Raw genomic sequence first — 23501 nt, forward strand, 5'->3', positions numbered from 1 at the left:
GCGCGTCCAGGATTTTCCCGTTTCAAAATTGCGCACCAGTTTCACTGTCCGTTTCTTTGTTCTGCGAATTTTTTCGAACGAAGTGGATGAAAATTGGTTCGTTACTTGGGTTACCTGTGGATCCGTGGCTTTTTGGCTTTCTACGATGCTTGTTCTTTAAGCACCTGTACAAGTTTAATATTCTAGCTTCTGCAATCTGCAATCGTATATCGTATAAAAAAAAAAGCGTGTTAAACTTTTCTCAAACTGTCCTCTGGTTTCGATCGCGAGAAGGCAGACACGCAAATGTCGTGGGCGTTAATCGCGATGGAACGCTTCAAGACCTACGCATACTTGTTTTGACAGCTGAAACGTGATCTTTATTGGCGCGCGTGTATCGACACCGCTGTTCTAACGTAACAGAAACTGTACAAGGTGTTTCAGAACGATCGATCGATCGAGGATGTAACAAAACCTCCATGTGCCGATACCTCGATAAACAACGCGTCTTAGACCTCTTCCCCTTGCTATTCCTTTCAGCGTACAACTTCTAAAACTTCTAACATTATTTTGACACCCTTAGAGAGATACGGTTAAAACGAATCTCTGATAATTCTCCGTTGATTTGCAATAAAATCGATAAGAATGTTGAAGCAGCAACTCTGAAGCGCTCTATAGAATGTACACGAGCGACGCGACGGGCTGCAATCGATTGGCGGTTTTGCTCGTCGTCGCGTGCAAAATAACACGTGCTCGTAAAAATCGAGCCGGAAAAGGAAAGGAGAGATTGTTTCCTCGAAAAACCATCGGCGACCATTCGCTGGAGCCCAGCGTGTAGGACAAAGTGAGGGGTTGCGGGGGGTTGAGAAGCGTCCAAGGGAAGGAGGGAAGCGATTCGAACCCTATACAAGGGACCCCGCAATGCTCGACGACCCTCGTTATTCAATCGAAACAGAGCATTACTCATTTATTGTCTCGGCCACCCCGCACCCCTTGCACAGTGCACGCATTCGTGCCCAATGGCGCACGAGGATTTTCGTCGGCCAGTTGCGACACTTGCGACCAACTTGAGGACGATTCTTTTCCAACTGCATGGACGCTCGCGTATGCGTGCGAATTTCAAGGGAATTTCGAAGAGAAGTGCACTCGAACAAGTATCGATCTAAAGATTACCAACTATGGTATAGTTGGAGATTATTCAACCCTCCCGTGCTGTCCTGCAGTAGGACGTTATTTTATTTAAGCGAAGCGTTATCTGTTAATATTTTAATTACGTTTCACTGTTTCCCTTCTGGAGGAACGATTTTGTGGACATTATATCAAAGTCCAGGGAACCGTATCGATTTTCCTTTCCACGCGTACCCTCATTGAAAGGTGGTCGGAAACGAAGAACCGGGTACCAGCGAAATGTAACAATAAATCGACTTCCGGTGGTACGCGTGCGCCCACGGAAGCGCGTTTAACTGCCGGTTGCACGTAACGCTGCGTTCTACTGTATTCAAGGTTTACCCTGCACTTACACGATACACTCAACAGCTAGCTACTTATACATTTCGCTGAAAAAGGAATTGAAACCACGAATAGATTATATGCGATCGTAATAATTTTCATTTAAATAATTACCATGTATAATACGCACGTAGTAATTGCTCGTTGTTTCTTTACAGCGAGATGATAATTTGGAAGGCTTGGCTTAAGACGCCAAGGGAGCAAAAAATATTTGCATGCGGGGAACGAAAAACGTACGTTAGAGGAATGCGTCCATCGACGGGTGGACGAACGGACGATATCGTGGCAGCAGACAATTATGCAAAAATCGTTACATCGTCGCGGCAACGTAACCGTATTCAACGGACGCTGTCACCGACGACGAGCAATAATACGAACTCTATTATACAACCGACCGGTACATATTAATAGTAGCCAGCGCGAAACGAGTTTAATGTCACGTGCCTCTCGTGTTAGCACGTGCGCGCCGTTTTTACGCGGTCAACGTAACCCGCGGCGTAATCTCGCTCCGGCGTTAATGAACGACAATTACGTTTTCGCGGACCGGCTATAAATAAGCACCAAAGGCGGCTGCACTTGTACTTCTTTTTTTTTTTCTATTTTGACTCCCTCATTCTTTTTTCACCGCCTCCAACAATTGTACGATCGTTCGTTCTGTACGACGGGGGGGCTCGAGTTGCATCGATTATTAACTCGCGAAGCATATGCCCGTGCGAGACTTTCTCTCATGGTCATAAATAGCGCACGATTTCTTAAGTTCCATCGGAAGAATTAAACTAAGATTGCCAGTTTTCGTAACAGCAATAAATTTGTAGCAACTAATTGGTAAAGCGAAACAAGGAGTGCGTGGGATACGTAATAGGAATTATTTGAGAGAAAATGTGATTAAACGTAAATGACAAAGTATCTCTCAGTGAGGCGAAATAAATTTTTAAATCGAATAATCGCAGTACACAGGCATACGAAATTTTATCGCAATGAGATTCCATAGCGATTGCTCATATTGCAAGTTAATATTAGAAAGAGCTGATAAACCAATCGTACGACCACTTTGCCAGTTCTACCATAATGCTATACATAATGTATTCCAACGATTGACTCGCGAACGTCGTGCGAACAGGGAGCAGCCTCGTGTTCGTGCTCGTCGCGGGCGTAAAAAGAGGTAAAAGAAGACGCAATAGGCAGCGCAGTTTCAACGATCTACAAATTTACATTCATACGCCGGCAGCGACGATGTCCGCGCAGGTGGCAATCTCCTGCCCCTGATTGCCAATTAACGTTTAACGACTTTAACGGCTACGTACCCCGCGGTCGCGCCTCTGCGTTCGAACGATCAACGATGTGTTCGAATGGAAAATAGCCAGTCTCGCTTAAAGCTCTGTCTCGCTGTTATGTCGAGTTGCCCGTGCAGCTTCTGAATTTTTACGCCTGTGGGGGAATGTGGAGAACGTGGATCGTCTTGTTTGCCCAAATCTTAGTTCGTATAAAGTAGATACCTAACTCGACTTACACGCTACAATCTAATCCTCGCGATCTGATCGCATAAATTCTTCGACTAAAAAAAATAGCGTATCACAACAATCGTGACGCGTTAGAAACGCGTTCGCAAGCTCTCTCGAAGAAGCTGGCGAACTTGAAAAACCGTGAACCGGTTCGCGAAAATCGTCGACGCGGGATCACGCGAACGTTCTCCGATGTCGTTTTGCCAACACCGGCATTAAAAGCATGGCCGACACGGTAGCAGCACGACATCGGATTAGAGGGGTTTCGTTTCCTTGCCGAGCGGAAGTGGCAAGGTGTTTCGCAGGGCAGGGATGGAACGCGAGGCAATGGCGAGCGGATAGTCGCCGCTCATCTGTAGAAAAATGCTTATCGCGGCCAGCCAGGCTGGGAGTAGCACTCGACTCGCCTCGGTTTGTCGTTATGCAGCGACTTTCTGTCACGCTGCGAACGCATTAAACCTATACGGACAAGCGAGAACCAAAGAGATAAAGATTCACGCGGCTGTTCGCCACGCTACGCGTACCGCCTCCATTATACGTTATCTTTCGATGATTAATTATTGTCTGGCGACTTCCGCGTGCACGATACACTATATTATATAACGCGGAATTATCGCCGCTATTAATTACGCGTGTACACCCTGGTGCATTATTTGATGCTCGTAGCAATAACCTGAGGTTATGGACGAAGTGGGTATTCTGTTCTTAATTTCGAGATGATTTATGTAACAGCGCGATACAAAGGCTACGCTGTGATTTATTGGAACATAATTAACGGTGTTCGTTGTTAATAAATGTTTAATGCATTTATCTTACCGCATATAAGATATTCATTCGCGTCGTGTTTAAGGTTACAAAAGTATTCCAGCTATTTAACAAAACAATTTCATTAATCAGTGGTCCCCGTTCGAACAAAGGCACGTGTGCCAACTCGTTAGAGGCCTTTGAATTCCGTTAGTAAAGCACTCCCGTGTCCCAGATTCTACGAATCGTGGACAAAATACCTCTACAGCATTTTAATCATTTACCTCGGTTTTCAAATATCGTCGCATGGTGCGACTTCACGATTAAAATTCGTATAACCTCAAAAGCAAAACATGACCGTACACGATAATGGAAAAATAATGACGCTATCTGTCGGTCTAATCCTGAGTGCTTCCACGAAAGCCATAAAATGTACAAGTATACCCTCGATCTAATACAAAGAGAAACATCAGAACAGTGCAACAATCTTATCAGCGTATCTAAGCATCGTAACGTAATATGCAAACGGACATTTCATGTTAACAAGAATTACCTGACATCGATTTCACCCGGCAGCACGATACCCAACAGCATTACAAAACTGGCTTGCAAAACCTCTGGCCGATGAAATCTTCGACAACAACTGGTTACCCGACGCCGCTTATTCACCTCTCACTTAAAACATCCCCCGACATATTTCGACAACAATACCACATTTCACCCGCGAGGATACGTGTCTAAAATTACGCAGACGCGCGACTGCGCGGCGCGATTTGCATGCGGCGCGGGCGCGCGTCGGGCGGACGCATGCGCGTGAACCTGTTAGCGACGGGCGAAACAAGGAAGAGCGCGGCGGCGGAAAAAAGACACCGGCAAAGAAAGAAACAAAGCGGTAGGAAAGAGCAATGACACACACGGTTACACGCACGCGCTCACCAACGGCACACACCGAGGTGACGTAAGCGCTGATTACGCGACGCTGCAACGAGCGCACGCCGAGGCTGCAACTCGCGTTGCATGTATAACGTTCGCAGAATGCGGCAATGCATCCCCTCTCGAGCGCGGACCGTAACCTCGCTTCTGCTCCCCACCCGTTGCCTCGACGACCCGCCGTAACCCTCGCCTCCACCCCTTTGCCGTCCGCTGCTACCGTTCGGTGGCCTGTGTTGGTGCCCGTGCGAACACGTGTTCCCCGTGTCTCTGTGTTATGAAGGACGAGGCCTTCAAGTACGTACGGTACGTACGTATGAGCGCGGGTAACGCGCGTTAGTGGAGATCATCAGCTGACAACAGGAGCCAGGCGAAACAGGAAGCGCGTTCGCCGGGCTCTCTCGCCGAGGAGAGTCACCGGGAATTTCAACATTTGCGCGACGATCGCTAGATAATTTGCACTATTTTTTTTTGTATTCTACACACTGTACTGTAAACAAATTGATATACGCTTTTTGATGTTAAGGCTTCATAAACGTTGCAAGTGTTCTGCTTTACAAAGCAGACCCGAAGAAGATGGAATTAATAAGACCGTTTCGCGTAAATGAAACCGTGCACGCACGGTGGTTTTCTCATATCGGAGGCTTTTGAATAATGGTGAAAAAAGAACGAGAGATAACCAAAGAAAGTCGATAATTAATAATTACAATTGCTGAACAACATAGCGTGTCTTTTGTCATTGAAACGAAAGGCTTTCGTTTCGCTCCCGGATACGAGTTACTCCACTTTTCTCCGGGTGGTTGATCCTTTTATTCTTGTTACACCTCGCGGCATTTCCCACGATCACGGACAAGTCCGATTTAACGCCGACAGCAAACACTAGTTTCCTGCGGCTGATTCGACTTCCTGCAATGCCGTGCGCGCATCTCTCGCTTACGAAAACAATATAAACCGGACGGAAAAAATGGTAACTCGACAGCTGCAGCCATGACCTTTCCCAATAGCTATCTGGCTATATAAAGAAACCGTATTGCCAGTTTCATTTCCGGGCTACTTTTACAGCGCGCTCCGTAATGGCTCGTCGAACCTTTTTTAAAACAGGAATTATCGTAAATTCCATCACTGAAATTCCATGTACATATTACTTCAGCTGTTGCGATCCATCGAAATAAATTATTCTGACACTCTTTGATCACGATGGTTCGATTAAAAATATCTGGAAGGCTCGAGTTCTATTTCTCTGAACTATTTCAACATAAGGGGAAGATGATCTAAGCCCATGTTTCTTAATGACTAATTATAAAGATAAGACGAGCCATCCAATGTGTAATCGAGTTAATAATAGAACGCGATAAACCGTTGAATCCAAACGCTAGTATATCCAAACAACAGGAAGCTGTCGCATAGCTGTACATTTAAAACAACAAGACACACGTGTGAATAAGTAAAACTTTATCACGCGACTTGACAAATTTATGGCAGCCTTGGCTAAGCGTGCTATTTAAGTTATCATGAATTTCATGGCGCTGGACCACCTACATAACTGATCAACGTCTTAATAATCGTAACATTTAATCCGTGACAAGCGAACTGCGTGGAGCCTTGAATGAATATGCGTGCAACGCACTACTAGTTGTAATTTTTAATACCAGCCATAAATTTTCACTTGTTAATCGGGTATAATCAAGTGTTTCAATTTATTGCTGCCAATTAAAATGTCACTTAAGATTATCTATTGCAAAAGATAATAAGTTGAATACCTATGATAATATTGAATATTTATTAACGTTCTCGTTCAATTTTTATATTTTACAAGTTATATAGTTTTCAACGAAATGAATAGCTGTCAACGGAAAAAGAATTCCTTAACAAATTTAGATATTACCATGGTTGTTGGTCCTGGTCACTTCTCACGCATTGTCGTTAAAATAAAGCAAATGATCGTAATGAAATAATCATTGTCGTCTCGTGACAATGGAATAATGCATGCTAGAGGAACGTACACGATGACACATATCTACATCTGCGTGACATTGTTTACTATCCGGAAATAGCATACGTGTGCAATCGTGAGTCTCATATCGGTACACGCGGAAACACAAAAGGTACTCAAAATGCAATGAGCGTACAGGGGAAAAAAAAGAAAAAGAGATATAAACCGCCACCGTATCGAGCGAACAAAGTACTGTTGCACAATGACGATCTTACGGTCAAGGTTTAAGCCTTTAAACGCGACTTACGCAACGCATCCGGGCACGAGTCCTTCGCGCGGCAATTTACATTTCCGAAGTTACATCGAATTACACGGTACGCGGTGTGTGGCATTGAAAGATACACCACGGTGCAGGAGAAGAATGTATCGACTTCCGTCCCAGGGAAGGTGGAAAAGGAAGTTGCATTTAATGAGACACGTATCTACATGCTGTATAAATTAGCGGGTAAGGAGAAAATAAGAAACACGTATTTGCAGGTATAAAACATTTTGGTAAAACTAATTTCTAAAAACTAGACTATATTTAACGACAACACCGCTAAAAAAAAATGGAGCAGTTTCCTCTCTTAAACAGAAAAGTAGATACCAAGTTGAGATGTAGCAATTGTTAGAAGAAAACATATTTGGGGCCTATCTAGACCGGTATTTGAATCGTTTCACTTTCGTCGGTACGACGAAGAGATATTGAACCATTCTATATCCCTTTAAAAAGAAGGATAGTTTATTGGGCCACGAAATGGTCACTGGAAACGTTTGAAGAAGAACGAGTAAAAAGCTGGAATGGAGTATTTTCCGAGGGAAAATCAGGACGTATGGGATCCCTGTCCGTGTATAGCAGAGAAACGGCGTGTCGGTGGCTGCGGCGGCAACCTAAGCGAAGTTAGGTTTCAGTGCACAACATAAAGGGAAGGGACACGGGAAGAGGTACGAGGGTGGAGGGGGTCGGTTAGGGGCGCCATTCGAGGGAGGGCTGTTGAACTTTCAGGGTCACTCCCGCGGGCCCCCGCTGGTTGGACCGACAGAGAAAGAGAAAGGCCTGGAGGGAAAGGGAGAGAATACGGCACACGATAGAGAAAGCAAGAGAAAACGATAGACAGACTGTCAGAGGGACATCAGCCAACTGATACGCATCGATTTGGAGGAAATTTTGCATATTTTATCTTCTAATATTCACGATTGCCGAGCCGCAATCACCCTTCAACGATGGAATCATCTGACAAACTATCAATAGAAGTGATTCGAAACTCAATTAAGATAAATACCGAATAATCGGATTGTAACGAGATACGAGCAAGATACCAGGATACCATTTCTTCGACGGACAAAAGTAGCTCGCAGGGTCGAGAAAATTGCACAAAGAGAACACAAAGAGAAGTCGATAACGCGAAGGAAAGAGGAAGATAGACGAACACAGGTAGTAAAAGAGGTGTATGCGGTAGGAAGGAGGGCAGGAGGAAGAGGAAGGACGGAAGGGGGGTGCGAGCCGCCCCGACACGAAAACTCACTCCTAAACCGTCCCTAACGACGCGCCCTCTGGGCCGCGATTCGACGACTGACCGTCCGGCCAATTCGTCTCCCCGAGCCTCTGTGCTCTTTCTCCTCGCCGGGACAGATAGAGTCCCGGGTCCCGGGCCACGGGCGTTGCGCGGACGAAGAACGCCTCTCGATGTAGTGCACGAAAGCATACGGAACCAGTTTTCGGTGCCGAGAAAGGACCGTTCCTCCGGGGCTCGGCAGGCTCTGACATGCAACGCACAGCGCGCGCGCGCGCGCGCACGGTCACCGGCCACGTCTCACCGGCGCGTAGAGAAAGAGGAGGAAGAGGAACGGAAGAGGAGGAAGAGAGGGAGCGTTCACAACGATCCGGGGAAGCTAGTGAACTCTCAGGGCCGTTCCGTGGCTTTGCCGTGACGCGAGATAGCCACCGCGCACACCGGCTCTCCTCGAAATATTGTTTTCGTTTCGAGCCCGTGGATCCCGCAGAGGCGGTTCGCCGTGTGCCACCCCCGTCGCGACCCGAGCCAGCGGCTCCCTCTGCTTTCGACGAACGTCACTTCTTTCTCGCCCCGCGTGGCCGTCTGCCTCGCCGTCTCGTCCCCTTCGGCGTTTCGATACGGTTATATGCGAGGGGAGAACGGTGGGAGAGACGGGGCGCCGAGCCTCCGCCCGATGCTGCACGGCCGCTTCACCGGAACCGGACCAAAGCGAAACGTCCACCCGTGTGTTTTAATTGAAATCTGAACGCGACCACCGTCGCGGCTGACAATCGCGCGCGTTAAGAATACCTCCCGTCGATTCTCGTGGTTTTTAACAGCTCCACTTTCAACGGTCCACCCCGCGTCCCTCTCCGATCTTATTCTGGCTATTCTGTACACGTCGAATGGAAACTTTTAATTAATCATCTCGCACGGTTAGCAAATGTGGAGTAAGAACGAGGTAATTAGTTGCATTAGCGAACATCGTTGAGATTGCGAGTCTTTTAAATTTCATAGAAATTATTTAGTATCTGTTTAGATGAATTTATGTATGGGAGACGAGAGAGATAAAGAATATAAGTTTCCTCCGATCCTATCATCTCTTTCCCCTGTTCCAGTCCCTCGGTAAGAGTACAGACCGTGGCTAGACGTTGGGTGGAAGGAGGGTCGGGATATAAGTAAAAAAGAAGGCGCACAAACAAGAGACGCATCCAAGCCGACAAGGTGTGCACCGCCTTGATCAAGCAGGATGGCACGGCAGGAAACTAACTGTAGTTGGTGACTAACTTCAAACAGGATTCCACGAACATGCCGGAAATCGTTAACTCCAAGAACTATACGTGTACTTATGAACATTTGATTAGGACGAAACATTTGAAGAATCCAATTTTACGATTATCCTGGACATTACATTTTTCTTAGCGTGCGGGATACGTAAATACCGCGAGTCTTAAATAATTATTACATTCAGGAAATTACTAATAATTGCATAAAAGGTTAATGAACCATAACACAATCGTCTAGCACTTTAACGGTAGGTATATTTGGCGTTACACGGGCCTGCATTATACCCATCGTACTCATCCAAAATTCATAGCAACGTACACAATTTCCCCGGTGAATTTCAAATTACGTATCCCATATTAGATCGTGGTTACATCGAACAATTATTCAGCGCGCGCAAAAACCTCAAACGTCGCATCATCGTTCATTAAAAAGCACCGTGGAGCATTGCTAATCGCCGATAACAACCTGCTATTAACCGTAGCCGCCGAAATTTTATGTCCACCTATTAAATTATTAACCGGCGAGGCAATCTATTCTCGTCCGCTGTCCGACGTTCTTCGGCATCTCGCCGGTCGGTGCGCGTCGCATTTAGATTCCACGCAGCTTCCTACTATAAGAAATTGAAACGAAAACGGCCGGAAGACAGTGGTGCGGTGTGTACACAAGAGGAACCTAGGTTCAACGACCTGCTCTCTAGTACCTGTATCATCAGGCTGGCTCCACTCCGACAGAGGGAACGATAGAGAGAGAGAGAGAGCGAGAGAGAGAGAAGGAGACGCGTTACTTGTGCCTAACTGTGCGTACGAGCACATCCTTTCCCTCTTTTTCTCACCGCCGTCCGCCTCTACTCGCGGCCACGTACTCCAATATGCGCTGGAAAACTAGTTTCGCGTGCAAATTACTCCTCTGGGATTGTCGCGAGGTGTTTGCCTTGCAAAACGACCAAACTGTCCCTATTCCTTACGCGAACATACGTTCCACCCTTTTCTCCCTTATTTCTTTTTTCCTCCTTTCTTAAGCATAGTTTTATATGCGTGCGACGGCAGCACGATTACCAGTCGCGCGATAATTCTATGTACATAGGTATTTAAGGGACAGCGAGAAACGGGTGGTTTATATGGGGGAGATACTTGGTCGATACGGTGGTTTTCTATCTTAATGGTGGATGCTTATTTGGGGATAATTGCTTGTTGAGGATGTTGACCGTAATTGTCAGTTGTATTACATGAAAACGTTCTGATACCAAAATTAATTAAAAGCGAATCAAAGATTCCTAGTTTTCAGTATTTCTATATACGTGTATTTAAGTGAACGGATTTTGTACTGAAAGCTGGCAATTCATTTCTAAAAATAATTACCGCGGTAACGACGATGATCACGGTTCAACGGTATGAAATTAAAATGCTAAAGATAGAATTACGTATGATCGTTTGCATCAAGCCTGAATAGAGTATTACGAAAGAGGAATGTTGCAAATTCGCGATGTGTCAGCCTTAGCAAATTGTGCAAAGCCAATTATATTCCGTGATAACGCAAAACTGCATGAATATAACAGAATATCGGGCTTTCGAACTCGTCATCATCCACTTTAATCGTTCGATCAATGAATCATTCTCGTGTATTACCTCTAGTTACAAGTCTGAGAAACTTATGCCAAGAAAAATTACTGAGTAACTAACAAAATATGCGAAAATCGTAATTATTGGTAAACGTATAACAATTCCACTACTGTAATTAATAAAATGAAATTTACTATTACAGTAAGTTATTATAATTTTGGTATCGTTTAAATATTTTGATCGAAAGTGAAAATGCCAAGGTTTTATCTGAACGATATCTGGTGCAATCAGATTATCAATAGCACTATCAAGACCACAAGATATTAAAACTAATACAAAGTGCCGTGTATTAAGAAAATTCCTCTTCAGATGCGTGTTCAATCACCTGCATGGCAGCGACCAATATTCATAAAATTTTTTTGTGGGCAATTACCGTAATTACACTTTTAAATTGGCAAACATAATACGATGGCATGTAATTCGCTCCTAATCGCTGATATAATAACAATTAATCCTGCTCGTTATTTCAGAACAAGTAATTTTAGCGTAATGAGACGGTTATTTCGTGTCTAAATCGATGGAAATTTCTGATTTGCAATTCCGAGTCAATTATGTTTGTAAAACGAATTCAGTCTTGACCAGAAAGTTTACTTTGTATTAAATTAAACTTAAATCTCTCTTAATTCGATCGGGTTATTGTAGTTCTCTATTTACGAACAGCCAATTACATTGCTTTAATTGACGCGCAGTTTCAAACTATTTCTCCTTAAGATTCATCGTATTTTCAATTGTACAGCGAATTCTACTGTCTGCATTCAATTTTACGCTAATGTCGAATAATTCAGGATTGTAATTGTTATACGAAATATCGGTTCTCATATAACGTGCATACATGTATAGTCGCTGTAAAAGTGAAGCTTCAAATAAAAATTCTCTGGCGGACAATGATTTTTAATCGAACTGTCAGAAACAATCACAATGTTAATCACCTATGTGGTAACAGTCGACGCGTACGCGCGTTAATTTCGCGGGCGAAGAAAAAAAAAGATTCGCTTCTGAACCAGCCGCGTCGCCGTCGTGTGGCCACGTCGCGTTAATTAAATTCTACAACGGCGCCTTTTTTCTGGCGTGAATACATAAGTGACTCATTGATCGTCGGATCTTTCATCGAACTCGGCCCGGGAAGCAGGGGGCACTGATCTTCAACTCGTTCAACAACACTGTGGCACTGCCTGAATGCCATGGTCAGTGACCGTGAGATCAAGAATTTAAATTCTACGCTGACTCGGCTGCTCTTCCTTTTGCGCCTTATTGTCCAGAATTTCTTGGCCATAGCGACGAGATTAAGATAAAAAAAAAAAACGAGAAAGAAGAAGAACCGAAACCTTTCTCGCCATTATCTCGACGGCGAGGAAGGTATTTTTCAATAAAAACTTGATGCAACGCGTCGCTCAAAAAATTAAGTGACATTGTTATCCCAATTCCATTTCATTGCTCGATAATAAAATCGATTCTTCTGCGTCTCTTCGGAAATCATGCCCTATAAACTCGCTTGCTCTCCGTTTCAATTAAACCGCGGTTTCTGAACCATGTCGCGCACTACCCCCAACAGCAAATCCTAGCTCCTCCCTGTCGCCAGTTCTTTTTTTCCACCCGTACGTTTCCATGGTTAACCGTGCCTTTGATGACACCACTTTCAATTCTGAGACGACACGTCCCACTTCCTTCGTTTCCTGCGCCGCGTTACTACTTTTCAAGCGTTTTGCATCCATCCGGTCTACATGCGCGCATAGCAAACTTTGCCCTAGCGTTCGTTATACATTTCTCCTTCTTTCGCTCGACGCTTCTCGCTCTGCGTATACCGTACGGACTCTGTACAGACACACGGACAATACGCTCGCATGTGGCGTTTTGTTCGATGTTAGCCATGGTGACTTGCTCTGCTTTGAAACCCAACACCTCTTTCGCTAAACACCAGGGACGCTCGTACGTGGGCAGCGTAAACACAACAGAGACGTATGCAGACAAATGTACGCGATATACATGCGAATATGCGTATCAACACCGGCGAGACAAAACGGTCGATTCGCGAACAGTAACAACCGGCGTTGCCACTGGCAAATATTTGGCATCAAATACTTTCTTACCAATTTACGCTTAGAACGCATTGTCAACTAAATACATTTTCAGCCAGGCGTTACGTAACTTACAGTTTAAAATCGTTTGAAAGTTTCAAATTATACTTAATAACTCGCAATGTTCTTCCAGCTTTACGACTTAACCTAGTAAAACATCGAGGAATACGTACGATAAAATAAATGTTATGTAATAACGTAATTCACTCACCAACATCGAGAAATTCTAACCTCGACGAAGGGCAGCCAACGTCCAAGGGACACAACGTTAACGCGTGAGAAATATTTACGTCGAAAAAGAAACCAGGTAAAAGTAAAATCCATTTGAGGTCGAAAAAACAGTTGAAGCGCAATCTTACGGAAATTAATCTCGAGATTTTATGTACGTTAGGTTCGGTCGCGGTCGCGATTGGGAAGCACCTGGAACAATTTTAAGGGCGCGGTAATAACCGTAAATGCTCGCCGGGCCGAGTCGTAAACGCGGGTAATTTGAACGCGATGGGAAGAGTGTCGTGTCGTTTCGACTTAAAGTTCATCACATTCCGTTCCCCTGACGATATTACTAAACGGATTGAATTGTTTCTTACATCAGACTTATCAGTAACAGAGAAGATAATGGGACAGGAGATGCCATATAAAATGATAGAGATGAATGAAGAAGAAAAACAAAGTAATTCATCCGCTTAAATGATATGGATATGTCTTAGTGTAGGTATAAACAAAAATTCTCTGAATTTATATACAGTGAATAAGATCAAAATATTACAAACATGTTATAGAATAATATCACACACTTTACTTTTCATTTTTCAAGCTAACACAGTGAGAACACAGTTAACTACAGTGATACCAAAATAATGTCCGTTTCTTGCGCCTAAAAGAACTGCGAGTAAAACGAGGAGGCGATAAAGGAAAAAGCAATTACACCTTACTATCGTAATCGAATAATTGGCTGTAATTCGCCGACCAACTCGAACTTAGTATGGTTTCCCATATCCGTGGGCATGCATGTGTGCGCACGCGGCAATAAAGCGCATATACACGTACACGTCGACCTAGTTTTTCACTTGTTAACGATTCACATTGAATAGCAGTTACCGGCGCACCGGTATTCTTCAACCTTTCACGCATTATCATCATCAAGCTTAGCATTTACGCGACTTGTTGCATTGACCTACTCAGGCTAGTGCCGATTAAGTACGCGTCGTTATTGTTTCCACGTTCACCAGCTTCCCATGACGCGAGCTCGCCGCGTTATTCTACAGATTTCGCCAACTCGGATTTTGAGTTGCACTCTGTGAGAGAAAGAGAAAGAGAGCAGAGAAAGAGAGAGAGAGAGAGAGAGAGAGAGAGAGGGAGAGAGAAAGAGAGAGAGAGAGAAAGTTTACTTTCAACGGGAATCAAGGTCCCATCAAGGTCGTTGGAACAATCGAAAACGATGGCTGCCGATATACACCTTCTAAACACGTGTCCAAGAACACGATCCTGCGGGCTTTCTTTTACATTCTATCGGAATTTTTGGGTGCATTCTGTGGATATATATCAGCTATCGGCAAGTAATTGAACGGTCGTGAGAAAGGATTAAACGGGTCAAGGTAACCGGTACGAAGCCCAAGCAACTCCTAATAGCAACACTAATAGGTTGTACAAATTTACCGTCTACGACTAATGTCATTTGATGTAATGAAATTGGTAAGATCAAATTTAATAACGAAAGATTACAGATACACGGTATTACGTAATAGCCAAGGCTTCTCACGAAAATCAGAATAAATTTCCACGTTTTCGTGTTATTCCGATTTAATTGCATACGGAAGAGCGGAATGTTAAAAAACAAAAACGAAAGAGAGAGCGAGAGAGAGAAGAAAGCGTTCTATATTCGATGCACACGGCGCTTGCTCGTTTAAGGGTCAAAGGACGAGTCGAGGGCGTATACGAAAGCGTCCCCGAAGCATCGATCGTATGCCCCTCGACAAAAATTTCATGCTCGGCCTCCTAATTCGAGGACAAAACCGGGACGACGGTCGTCTGTTCGTTGGGAGCCAAGCGAGCCTCGCGATGCACCGTTAAACAACGCACGCATACGTACACAGAGATATACGGGACAATCAATCTTGGAGCGAGCACCGTGTGCACAGTCGGTCGGTATCATCGAGGAAAGCACGCTTCCTATTCGCGTATATATGTTACGTGCAAGCGTGCCAACCACGCGAACGCACAATGACGCACGGCGGAGCGAGTCAGCCCGGCGGTTCACTCACCATTTAAATCGCCCAAGGTCCGGTGGAATTTAAATCTCAATCAGCGCCAGGAAGACGCCGTATGTACGCTGGAAGGCCGTACACGCCTCGCAGGAGGAGAATCCCGGACGATACGGTGGGAGGAGGATCGTTGGCGCGAGAATATAACACAGCCACGATGCACAAGTTCACCGACTTCCTTCTTTCAACGAGTACCGCATCCACAGAATCCGCACACTGTTTTCGTTCACGACAACGTCACACGCGACATATTACCGCTCTGTATCCTGTGTTAACGCACACCGTCGGGACGGCGGAAGCACCACGATGGAAGCAGAGCCGCGCGTCAGCCAGTGAAACGTGTCGATGCACAAAACGAAAGTGACGAAGAAGAGAAACAGATAGCGAGAGATACGTGACGGACACACTGTGCGTTCGACACGGAACGCGACCGTACGCTTCGCCGCGCGAAGCGGAGCAAATAGCAACAACGGGCACAATGATAGGTCCGCGGAGCTTCACCTCACTTTTTCCACCGCTTCAAAGAACACTTACGGTCTTCGTGTATCGCTGCTCTTATTTCACCGATCTACCTGTACTGTAGCCTGGATCAACGTGATCTACGCGTTTTCGATTATATACCGTCCGCACAGGTCAAATCTATTGAAATTTACGGATCGGACGATTTCGCGACCACGGATATATGCTATATTATTTTTCGATTATACATATGTATATATTTATACACCTATGTATATATATATATATATTTATACTACTAATGGCAGTGATTATAAGAGGAGAGGGTGCCACGCACGGTTAGTGCTAAGAAGCACCTCCCCCGTTAAAGGCTCTCACGCAACTGACGCGACTGGCGCGAAGGGCACACGGGGATTAGGAGAGGACGAGGGAGGGGATGTTCCAAGATGAATAGAGGGGGGAGCCGACGGTAATACTTACGGCAGAGGGACGCAGAGAGACAACAGTGAGCCGATAGGGGAATCGCGCATGCGTAGTGGCCCTGTTTTAGAACAGTACCGTGACACTCGCCGACAAGCCACCGCCCGATGCATCCACCCCGTTCTGTGTCACGCTACCAACTACAGCTGTAGTCTATTCTCTTTCGAGAGCAAGCTTATCTCCTACATTTCTTTAACCTTATTAACATTTATATTACCACCACGGCAGCGAGGCAGCGATACACAATTATATACCGTAATCGTTTCATACGTATCGTTCGTTTATCACAAGTAATGGTCTCGACTTTAAATTTGTCGTGTAATTTCGGTTGTCGATGTAAAAATAATTGTTTTCGAAAATTTACCGCTCTCAGCCTTTTTCTTCGGATAAGATTACGGTTTATGAGTCACATAATTGTTGTGACAAAAATGGGGAGTGTATCATACTGTTATTAGCAACAATTCAAGCAATATAATTGTATGTTAAATATGAAAACAATGTACAACCAATTTTGGAAATCGGTAGAATAAGTGATTCACTCTGGAAGGACGAGCTCGAGAAAAGAAAGAGTTCGCAAAATGGAAATACCATTCCCGGAACATTTAACAAATTACGCCGAATTACCACGACTGCAGGCTTGCGTTTGCTAATCTGTTTCTCGCATGTTCTTTACCGTTTCGCTAGTCCGTGCAAAAGAGAACGTCACACAAAAGACCAAGACCTACATAAGCGAAGCACAAAGCTTGCCGGAGTAATTTCACATCACGCACGATATACAACAGTAAAATCAATCTCATATGCAACATGCGTGCACGTCTGTAATTAAAGGTGCTGACTTACAACTATTTTAATTGTATCCTTAAGTATTTGAATGCAGTGCTCGTCACACACAATTTAATAATATGAAACGACGCTAATAATGCAGACGCTTGGCTGTAGCGTCCCCCAAATATCCTTGTGGGGATCGATAATCTTTAGCCGAATAGCAGACATGGATCAGGAGATCTAGTGTTAAAAAATCGGCTGTTAGCGATCGTTTTCTGTGAAAACGAGCAAGGTTGCCTCCAGCAGTATAGTTGTTTCTTTGTATCTCCTCTTAATTTAGTTAACTACGCGTAAAAGGCTAGTCTATCGATGGTTCCCATATAATACCTGGTACCCGCATAAGACACAAGGTATTTCTTGAAACAAATATTAAAAAATCTGGTATCACGAAATAATTTTTAACAGACTCAAACAAAAGAATCAAAGACACAATTTACTTTCAGTTCAATGTTATATATTACATCCTACTCAAAATGGACTCCACATGCGACTCTACGAGAGTGATAAAACTATAAGCTCTTTTAATTACAGAATAAATAAACGTAAACAGAAGAAAATGCATTTTCAGCCTTCTTACGACGAAGGAATATTCCTGAATCGCACGAGCCTCGCTTGTTTAAAGTCGCGATTAATCTTATCCACGTCTTTACCTATCGGATCCACCGGCGAAACAAGTTCGTCCAACAAACAAGCGCCTTAATGTACGCGGTGCTTAGGAAGATTCGACGTTATCGAGATACGCGGCGTTATTCATTTCGTAGACGGTGGCTGGGACAGATCCGAGGGAACCGGTTGAAATTATTCTCACGTGTGCGCTTACGCGAACGAGCGGAGTGCCGGTTACAATAACCGGGGGTTGTCGACGTCGCGAGGTTGCACACGTCGGTTTTTGCGACTAAGCGGCAGCAAAACTTTCCCATAAGACACATAGGTAAATAAAGCCCTCCACCAGCGAATCTCTACACGGGCACGGTTACTAAGAATTCCCCAGCCTATTATTATGAGCATAATTGTCTGATTATACGTCTGTGATCTGGCACGGCTCTAGAACGCTATGGTCTTGCTGGCGTTTCACAAGGGCACGCGTTCATCGAATTCCTGCTATACAATTCGGGACACGGTTCAACGAGGAATTCATCTTCGACTAAAATATAGATAACAATATTGTGGTAAAAAGTAGCCATTTAAAACGGATATGGATATAAGTACTAAATCGAAACGTTTAAAAAATAAATGTAGGACTGATACTCCTGATTTTTGCAATACGAGGATTGGTTAGATTAGGTTCTCCTTTCCCTGCAGTTTTTCAAACAGTTTTAAGGAAAGCAATTTATCAAGAGGAATCGAGCGCATTGTAGAGCCATCGTGGTCACGGGTGACTACCGACAAGATAAACGCACTACTGATAAGACTATAGTCTTGTTTAATCACATTACTCAATATTTTACCATTACGCGGCCATGATATTTTATTGCGGTCCCCACTGGGCAAAATGTATGAAACTCACATGGCTGTTAACCTCTTAATCGTCACGCAGACTACATCGTATCGCTTTTGATTTCTGAGGTGGCACAAATATTGTCCCAAAATGAGTAATCGCGGAGAAAAACGATGGGAGGGGGAACAAGAAATCATATTTCTATTTTCAACTCGAAGAAAGTATACGATTCAACACGATACGAAATAGGATAAGGAATCGTTGCATATGCGCCTTGCCAGAAACGTATACGTAAACATTATTCTCGTTCTTATCGAAAATACTGCTTGCGCGTTCGAAAAAGTTCATCGAACTCTCCTGCTGCTGCTTTGAATACAATCTGAACTAGAATTTTTTCCGTCGTCTGAACGGGTTTTAATAAATTTACAATACAAATAACATTATTGAAGATTTTCCGTGTATAAAAAGAAATAATGACAGTAAGAGAATCATCAAAAATGTACGCAATAATAATAAGTCACTCTTTTCTTGTATTCTGACGTTTAACTGAAAAATTCTTTTATTCGCGCTAAAAGAATAAACAAAAATATATTCGTTTTCAAACTACATACACGTTTTCAAACGAACGATAAAACAATCCAGTTCATCGAAAACAACTACGTATCCTATCCCGGCGACGCTGTTTCCCCGCGTTCGAAAAAGTCTGTTCAAAAGTCCCATTACCATTTCAAATGAGGGAAGACGGAAACGGATGCAATTCGTTATATATAGGCCCGGTCACGACGCGTTTAATGCGTAAATATAAATGCGGGCAGAGGCGTTTTCGGAATGGGTAGAGTTTCGTGGATGCGAGAGAGGCGCGTAGAGGACGCGCGCTTGGGGTGGTGGCGGGTAGGAAAAAGCTCGTTTTTCGCCGCCAAAAATCGTGCGCCGTCTTTGTTCGGCCGCGCAACGACCAGGCTTTCCCTTTAGACCGTTCGTTACTAAAATACACACACCGCGGCACTTTTCTGTTTCCTTTTTCTCGTTTCACGTTCACTTCTCCTCGTTGAGCAAAGAAACTTCTTCGCCAGTGATCCTCATCTTCGTCTCGTTCCCTTTTTTCCACTCCTCCCGCTCGCGTTTACTCTCTAGCCACGGTAAAACCGTTCGACGACGAGATGGAAAGTAACGCGTTAACGCGGGACGAGCAGAAACCATCGAGGGTCTTTTATCGTTAATGCACTCATGCGACAAAATTCCGCGGTTCTTTAATCCACCGTTATAACCATTTTTTTTCAATTTGATAATCTTAATTGGACGGGTTTTTATCGAAATGGATGTACCGACCGCCTTGGCATGAGGAAACACCTTTCCAACTTTTATTCCTGTAAACGACCATACTAATTATCACTGTACAACTGTCCCACGGTTTCCTATCATCGAACTTGGGGACCCAAGAGGCTGCCTCCTCACCAATACAGGTGTATATCATTGGAAATAGTGATCGCCGGTTAAAAGAGGACTGTACGCTCCGTCTATTTCACGGCTTTGTCGCAACTTTCTCGTAGCAAATCACTCCCGAACTCTCAGCCGAGTTATGGGCACTTTAATCTCATTTTTTAATGGCCGACTGAACAGATTGGCGAGGGTTGCATTGGAACCTGTAACACGGCCGCACAGAATTTCGTTTCCGGGGCCTCTGCGTTTCGCATTATCATCAAAGGGACGTACTTCCCAGCGTGCCTTTACCTGTTGTGCACAGTGAATGGGAATAGATAACGCGAGCGAAGGTTAGTTACGTAAAAACAAGCGCAGCCAGTGCGATTACTTCACTCTTTGAAGTTACGCACCGGCCATGACGCGATTCCATAAATATCACCATTATATGACCGGATAATTAGCGGGGAAGGGAAAACCTTGCACGCGATACGTAACCTTTAAGTAATCACGCTGGATTAATGCTGTCATTTTATCGATAATAAAGTACTGGACAAAATGAAATATTTTATTACCATCGTCTTATAAAATAAATGTCACGGAATGTGCATCACGTGTTAGTGGATCATCAAGAACTGAACAGTTCAGAAGTGATCAGTTAAATATTGAGGAAGTAAAAGGGTTGTATAGTATGTATAGAACACTATTTAACCCCTTTCCCAGCTTTCCACACACTTTACGCGAAACCTTTTACTAAACCTTTAATTTAATTTGTCTTCATTTCATGGAACAGTGGTTAAATAGTAATTAGTAGACGTTACATAGTTCGATGCGCATCTACACCCTTTTTCATCATTTTTCACGTATAAAGAGTCCAATTGGTATTTAAATGTATTCACACATGAATCTTATAGAACGGATTTGTTTTTTTTTCTTGTTTAATTCATGGACGATGGTATAAATGAACTTTTCACAAAGATTGGTGGCAGTGGAATTTGTAACCATATTAAATCATACGTTTTCTCTTATTATATATTTTTACGGGCCGCATGAATTCCAGCGAAAATATTCCCGGCGGAAAATAAATTTCAATTCTGCGGCAGTGATCTGAATATTCGTGGCAATTTGAATTTATCAGCGATGCTTTTAACGTGCCTCGGAATATCATTATTTAAGAAACGGCATACAACACCGTATTAATTATACGTATACCAAAAAAATGCAAAAATAAAGTGTTCCAACAAACTGGCGTTGTAAAAAACAAAAAAGAATAACTAGGGTAAACATAGGCTTGTTACCATCTCATAAATATAAAGATAGCATTTCTGAAAAGAACTAAAATTACGAATTAAAACTGCTTCTTTATGTAATTATTTAAACGCGAGGAATAATTGAGTACCTTATCATAAATACTATATAAATTTCATAAACCAAGGGACCAAAGCATTATCCTTCATTAAATTATAATAACCAAATGAGAATAGAATCGGAACGAATCGAAATGTTCTATAAAACGAACGCTACGAATCGCGATACTTAACATACTGTCGCGAATTACGCATAGGTAGCGAGATAAATAATTCTCCATCTCGTTTCACGCGTATAAAAGCTCGTCCAGAGAATGGAAAGGATGAAAATTCCAGTGGCGAGGTTCGTTACCAAAATACACACGCGGCGATGCCGTGCAATCTCGTTTTCTCGGTTCTTTCTTTCGAAACGGCGGAGGGTGCGCGACTTTAAGCTCGGATTTAATTATTTTTAACGAACGCGCGTCAGCCCGCTACAAAACCGAGGATCGCTCTCGTTCTTACTTCAAATAGCCGTACAAAAGCATCCCAGCACCCTTCCCTTTGTCACACGTAATTAAACTTATCCTAGAATCAGTCGCATCAATTAAAATTGATTCAATTGAAGTTCATTTCTAATTCGAAAGATGCGAGCTGCGATCCTCGTCGCAGACATTCTTCTGTTCCTTGAAGTTAAAATTAAACGCGCTACGATTTAAATCAGGAACGTTCCATTCCATGAGAATGACAAATTTATCTGCGGCCAATTTTCAGCCCCGGAACGGAAGAATCGCGACGCATAAATCAACGCTAAGCACGGGAAATAATTGCCGGTTGATTACGCGGTTGTAGATATCGACGCGTACCAGCCGCTTATCTGGCCTAATTCGCTTTTCCACGGAATCACTGTTACTTTCAGCGGAATCGATAAGTCAATCGGAATGGATCGGTTTCGTTCGAGGCGAGACGCTGCACGGTGGAAAAAAAAAAGCAATCGATCATGCACCGATGAAAACGTATGCACCCCCGTGGCACGTGCTAGGGGACACAGCCTCGCGAATGAATATCGATACAAGCCGGGCTTAACGCGCTCGGTTTGCGACGTGTTAAACCGATTACGAGTGTTCCAGGCATCGAATCAGCATTGTTACGTACGTTATTTAGCTCTCGTTAAACGTGCGACCGTAATTATATGGACAGAATTTTTCAAATATTTCATTCCATTTTTTCGAACGCGTAAACGAGACTTGGTACGGAATGCGTGATTTAAGGGTTGCGAATGTTCATGGGAAGTAATTAATATCGGCAGTTTAAATGTAAATAATTAATGGCACTGCCGCGCGAATTAACTCATCGAACGCGTAGCAAATTTCCTAAAGTAAATAATCTCTCGGTTTGTTGTCCGCGAAAGCAAATCGATATTAATTGCCCCGATTCGATTCAGCCCAATAAAATTACACCCGTCGGTGTACGTGTTACCCCCCGTTAACAAATATCGGTAAATCAGTGTACACGTTGTGTCCGTTCGGATTAAGCAAACAAATAAAAACGTGTGAAAGTTGACGGATGTCGAATATCCTACAATTTTTCATCAAAAAAAAAAGGACAGTTACCCCTTCTCTCAATTTGAATGACGAAAATGTAGGTCGAAATCGATTGCAATGGAATGTTAACGTCACGAAAATCCTATTTCACTTTGCACGCTAATAAAACAGTGCCAGGCGTTACCAAACAAGCGCTGACATCAGAAAATTGTACTCGTTAATTATCTGCTGGGCAGTCGAACATCAAACGCCATTTCTAAACACAGAACAAACGTAACGCACGCCCCAAATTCGCCAGCCGGTACAGATAACTCCTATACGTAGTTTACATTGGTAAATCTCTAAATATATTATCATTCTCCTGCGTCCACCACTTAGGCGGACCATACACCCGTCCGAAAACAAAACTATCATCGGTTCTCGAGTTCTCGAGAGTGAAACTTACCAAACCTATGCGATAAAGGAAAAATAAGTGTAGAGGCACGCGCGTTAAGTACCTGCATCAGTGAGCTCGGCTCTCGAAAGCAGCTGGCGATAGTTCTACTCTCAGGTGGACAAGTACCCCTATATACCAATACCGTTAAAACACACTGAGACATCGATCATTGCACACCAGAGTGGATAAAAAAAAAACAGAAAAGGAAAAGGATAGAAACGTTCGGGCAAGAAATTTGTT

At 43.7% G+C, this 23501-nt stretch overlaps 1 protein-coding gene across 3 annotated transcripts in view; it reads right to left on the reverse strand.

Annotated features, from left to right (window-relative positions):
* The window catches only part of Utx (Utx histone demethylase), a 76482-nt gene that overhangs the window by 40621 nt on the left and 12360 nt on the right, over positions 1 to 23501 (reverse strand). The window contains exon 1 of one of the 3 annotated variants that reach the window (XM_076897380.1): positions 15375 to 15623. The exons of 1 other annotated variant lie outside the window; for it this stretch is intronic. Coding sequence is in view for 1 of the 2 variants with exons in the window: in XM_076897379.1 (XP_076753494.1) it covers positions 4288 to 4328 (41 nt within the window). In the remaining variant the exon portion in view is untranslated. Of the gene's footprint in view, positions 1 to 4287; positions 4417 to 15374; positions 15624 to 23501 lie in introns of those variants that run through there. One more of the 3 variants, XM_076897379.1, reaches the window with a different exon arrangement.

Source organism: Xylocopa sonorina, chromosome 6 (genome assembly GCF_050948175.1).
Source record: "Xylocopa sonorina isolate GNS202 chromosome 6, iyXylSono1_principal, whole genome shotgun sequence".
Classification (NCBI taxonomy): Eukaryota; Metazoa; Arthropoda; class Insecta; order Hymenoptera; family Apidae; genus Xylocopa; species Xylocopa sonorina.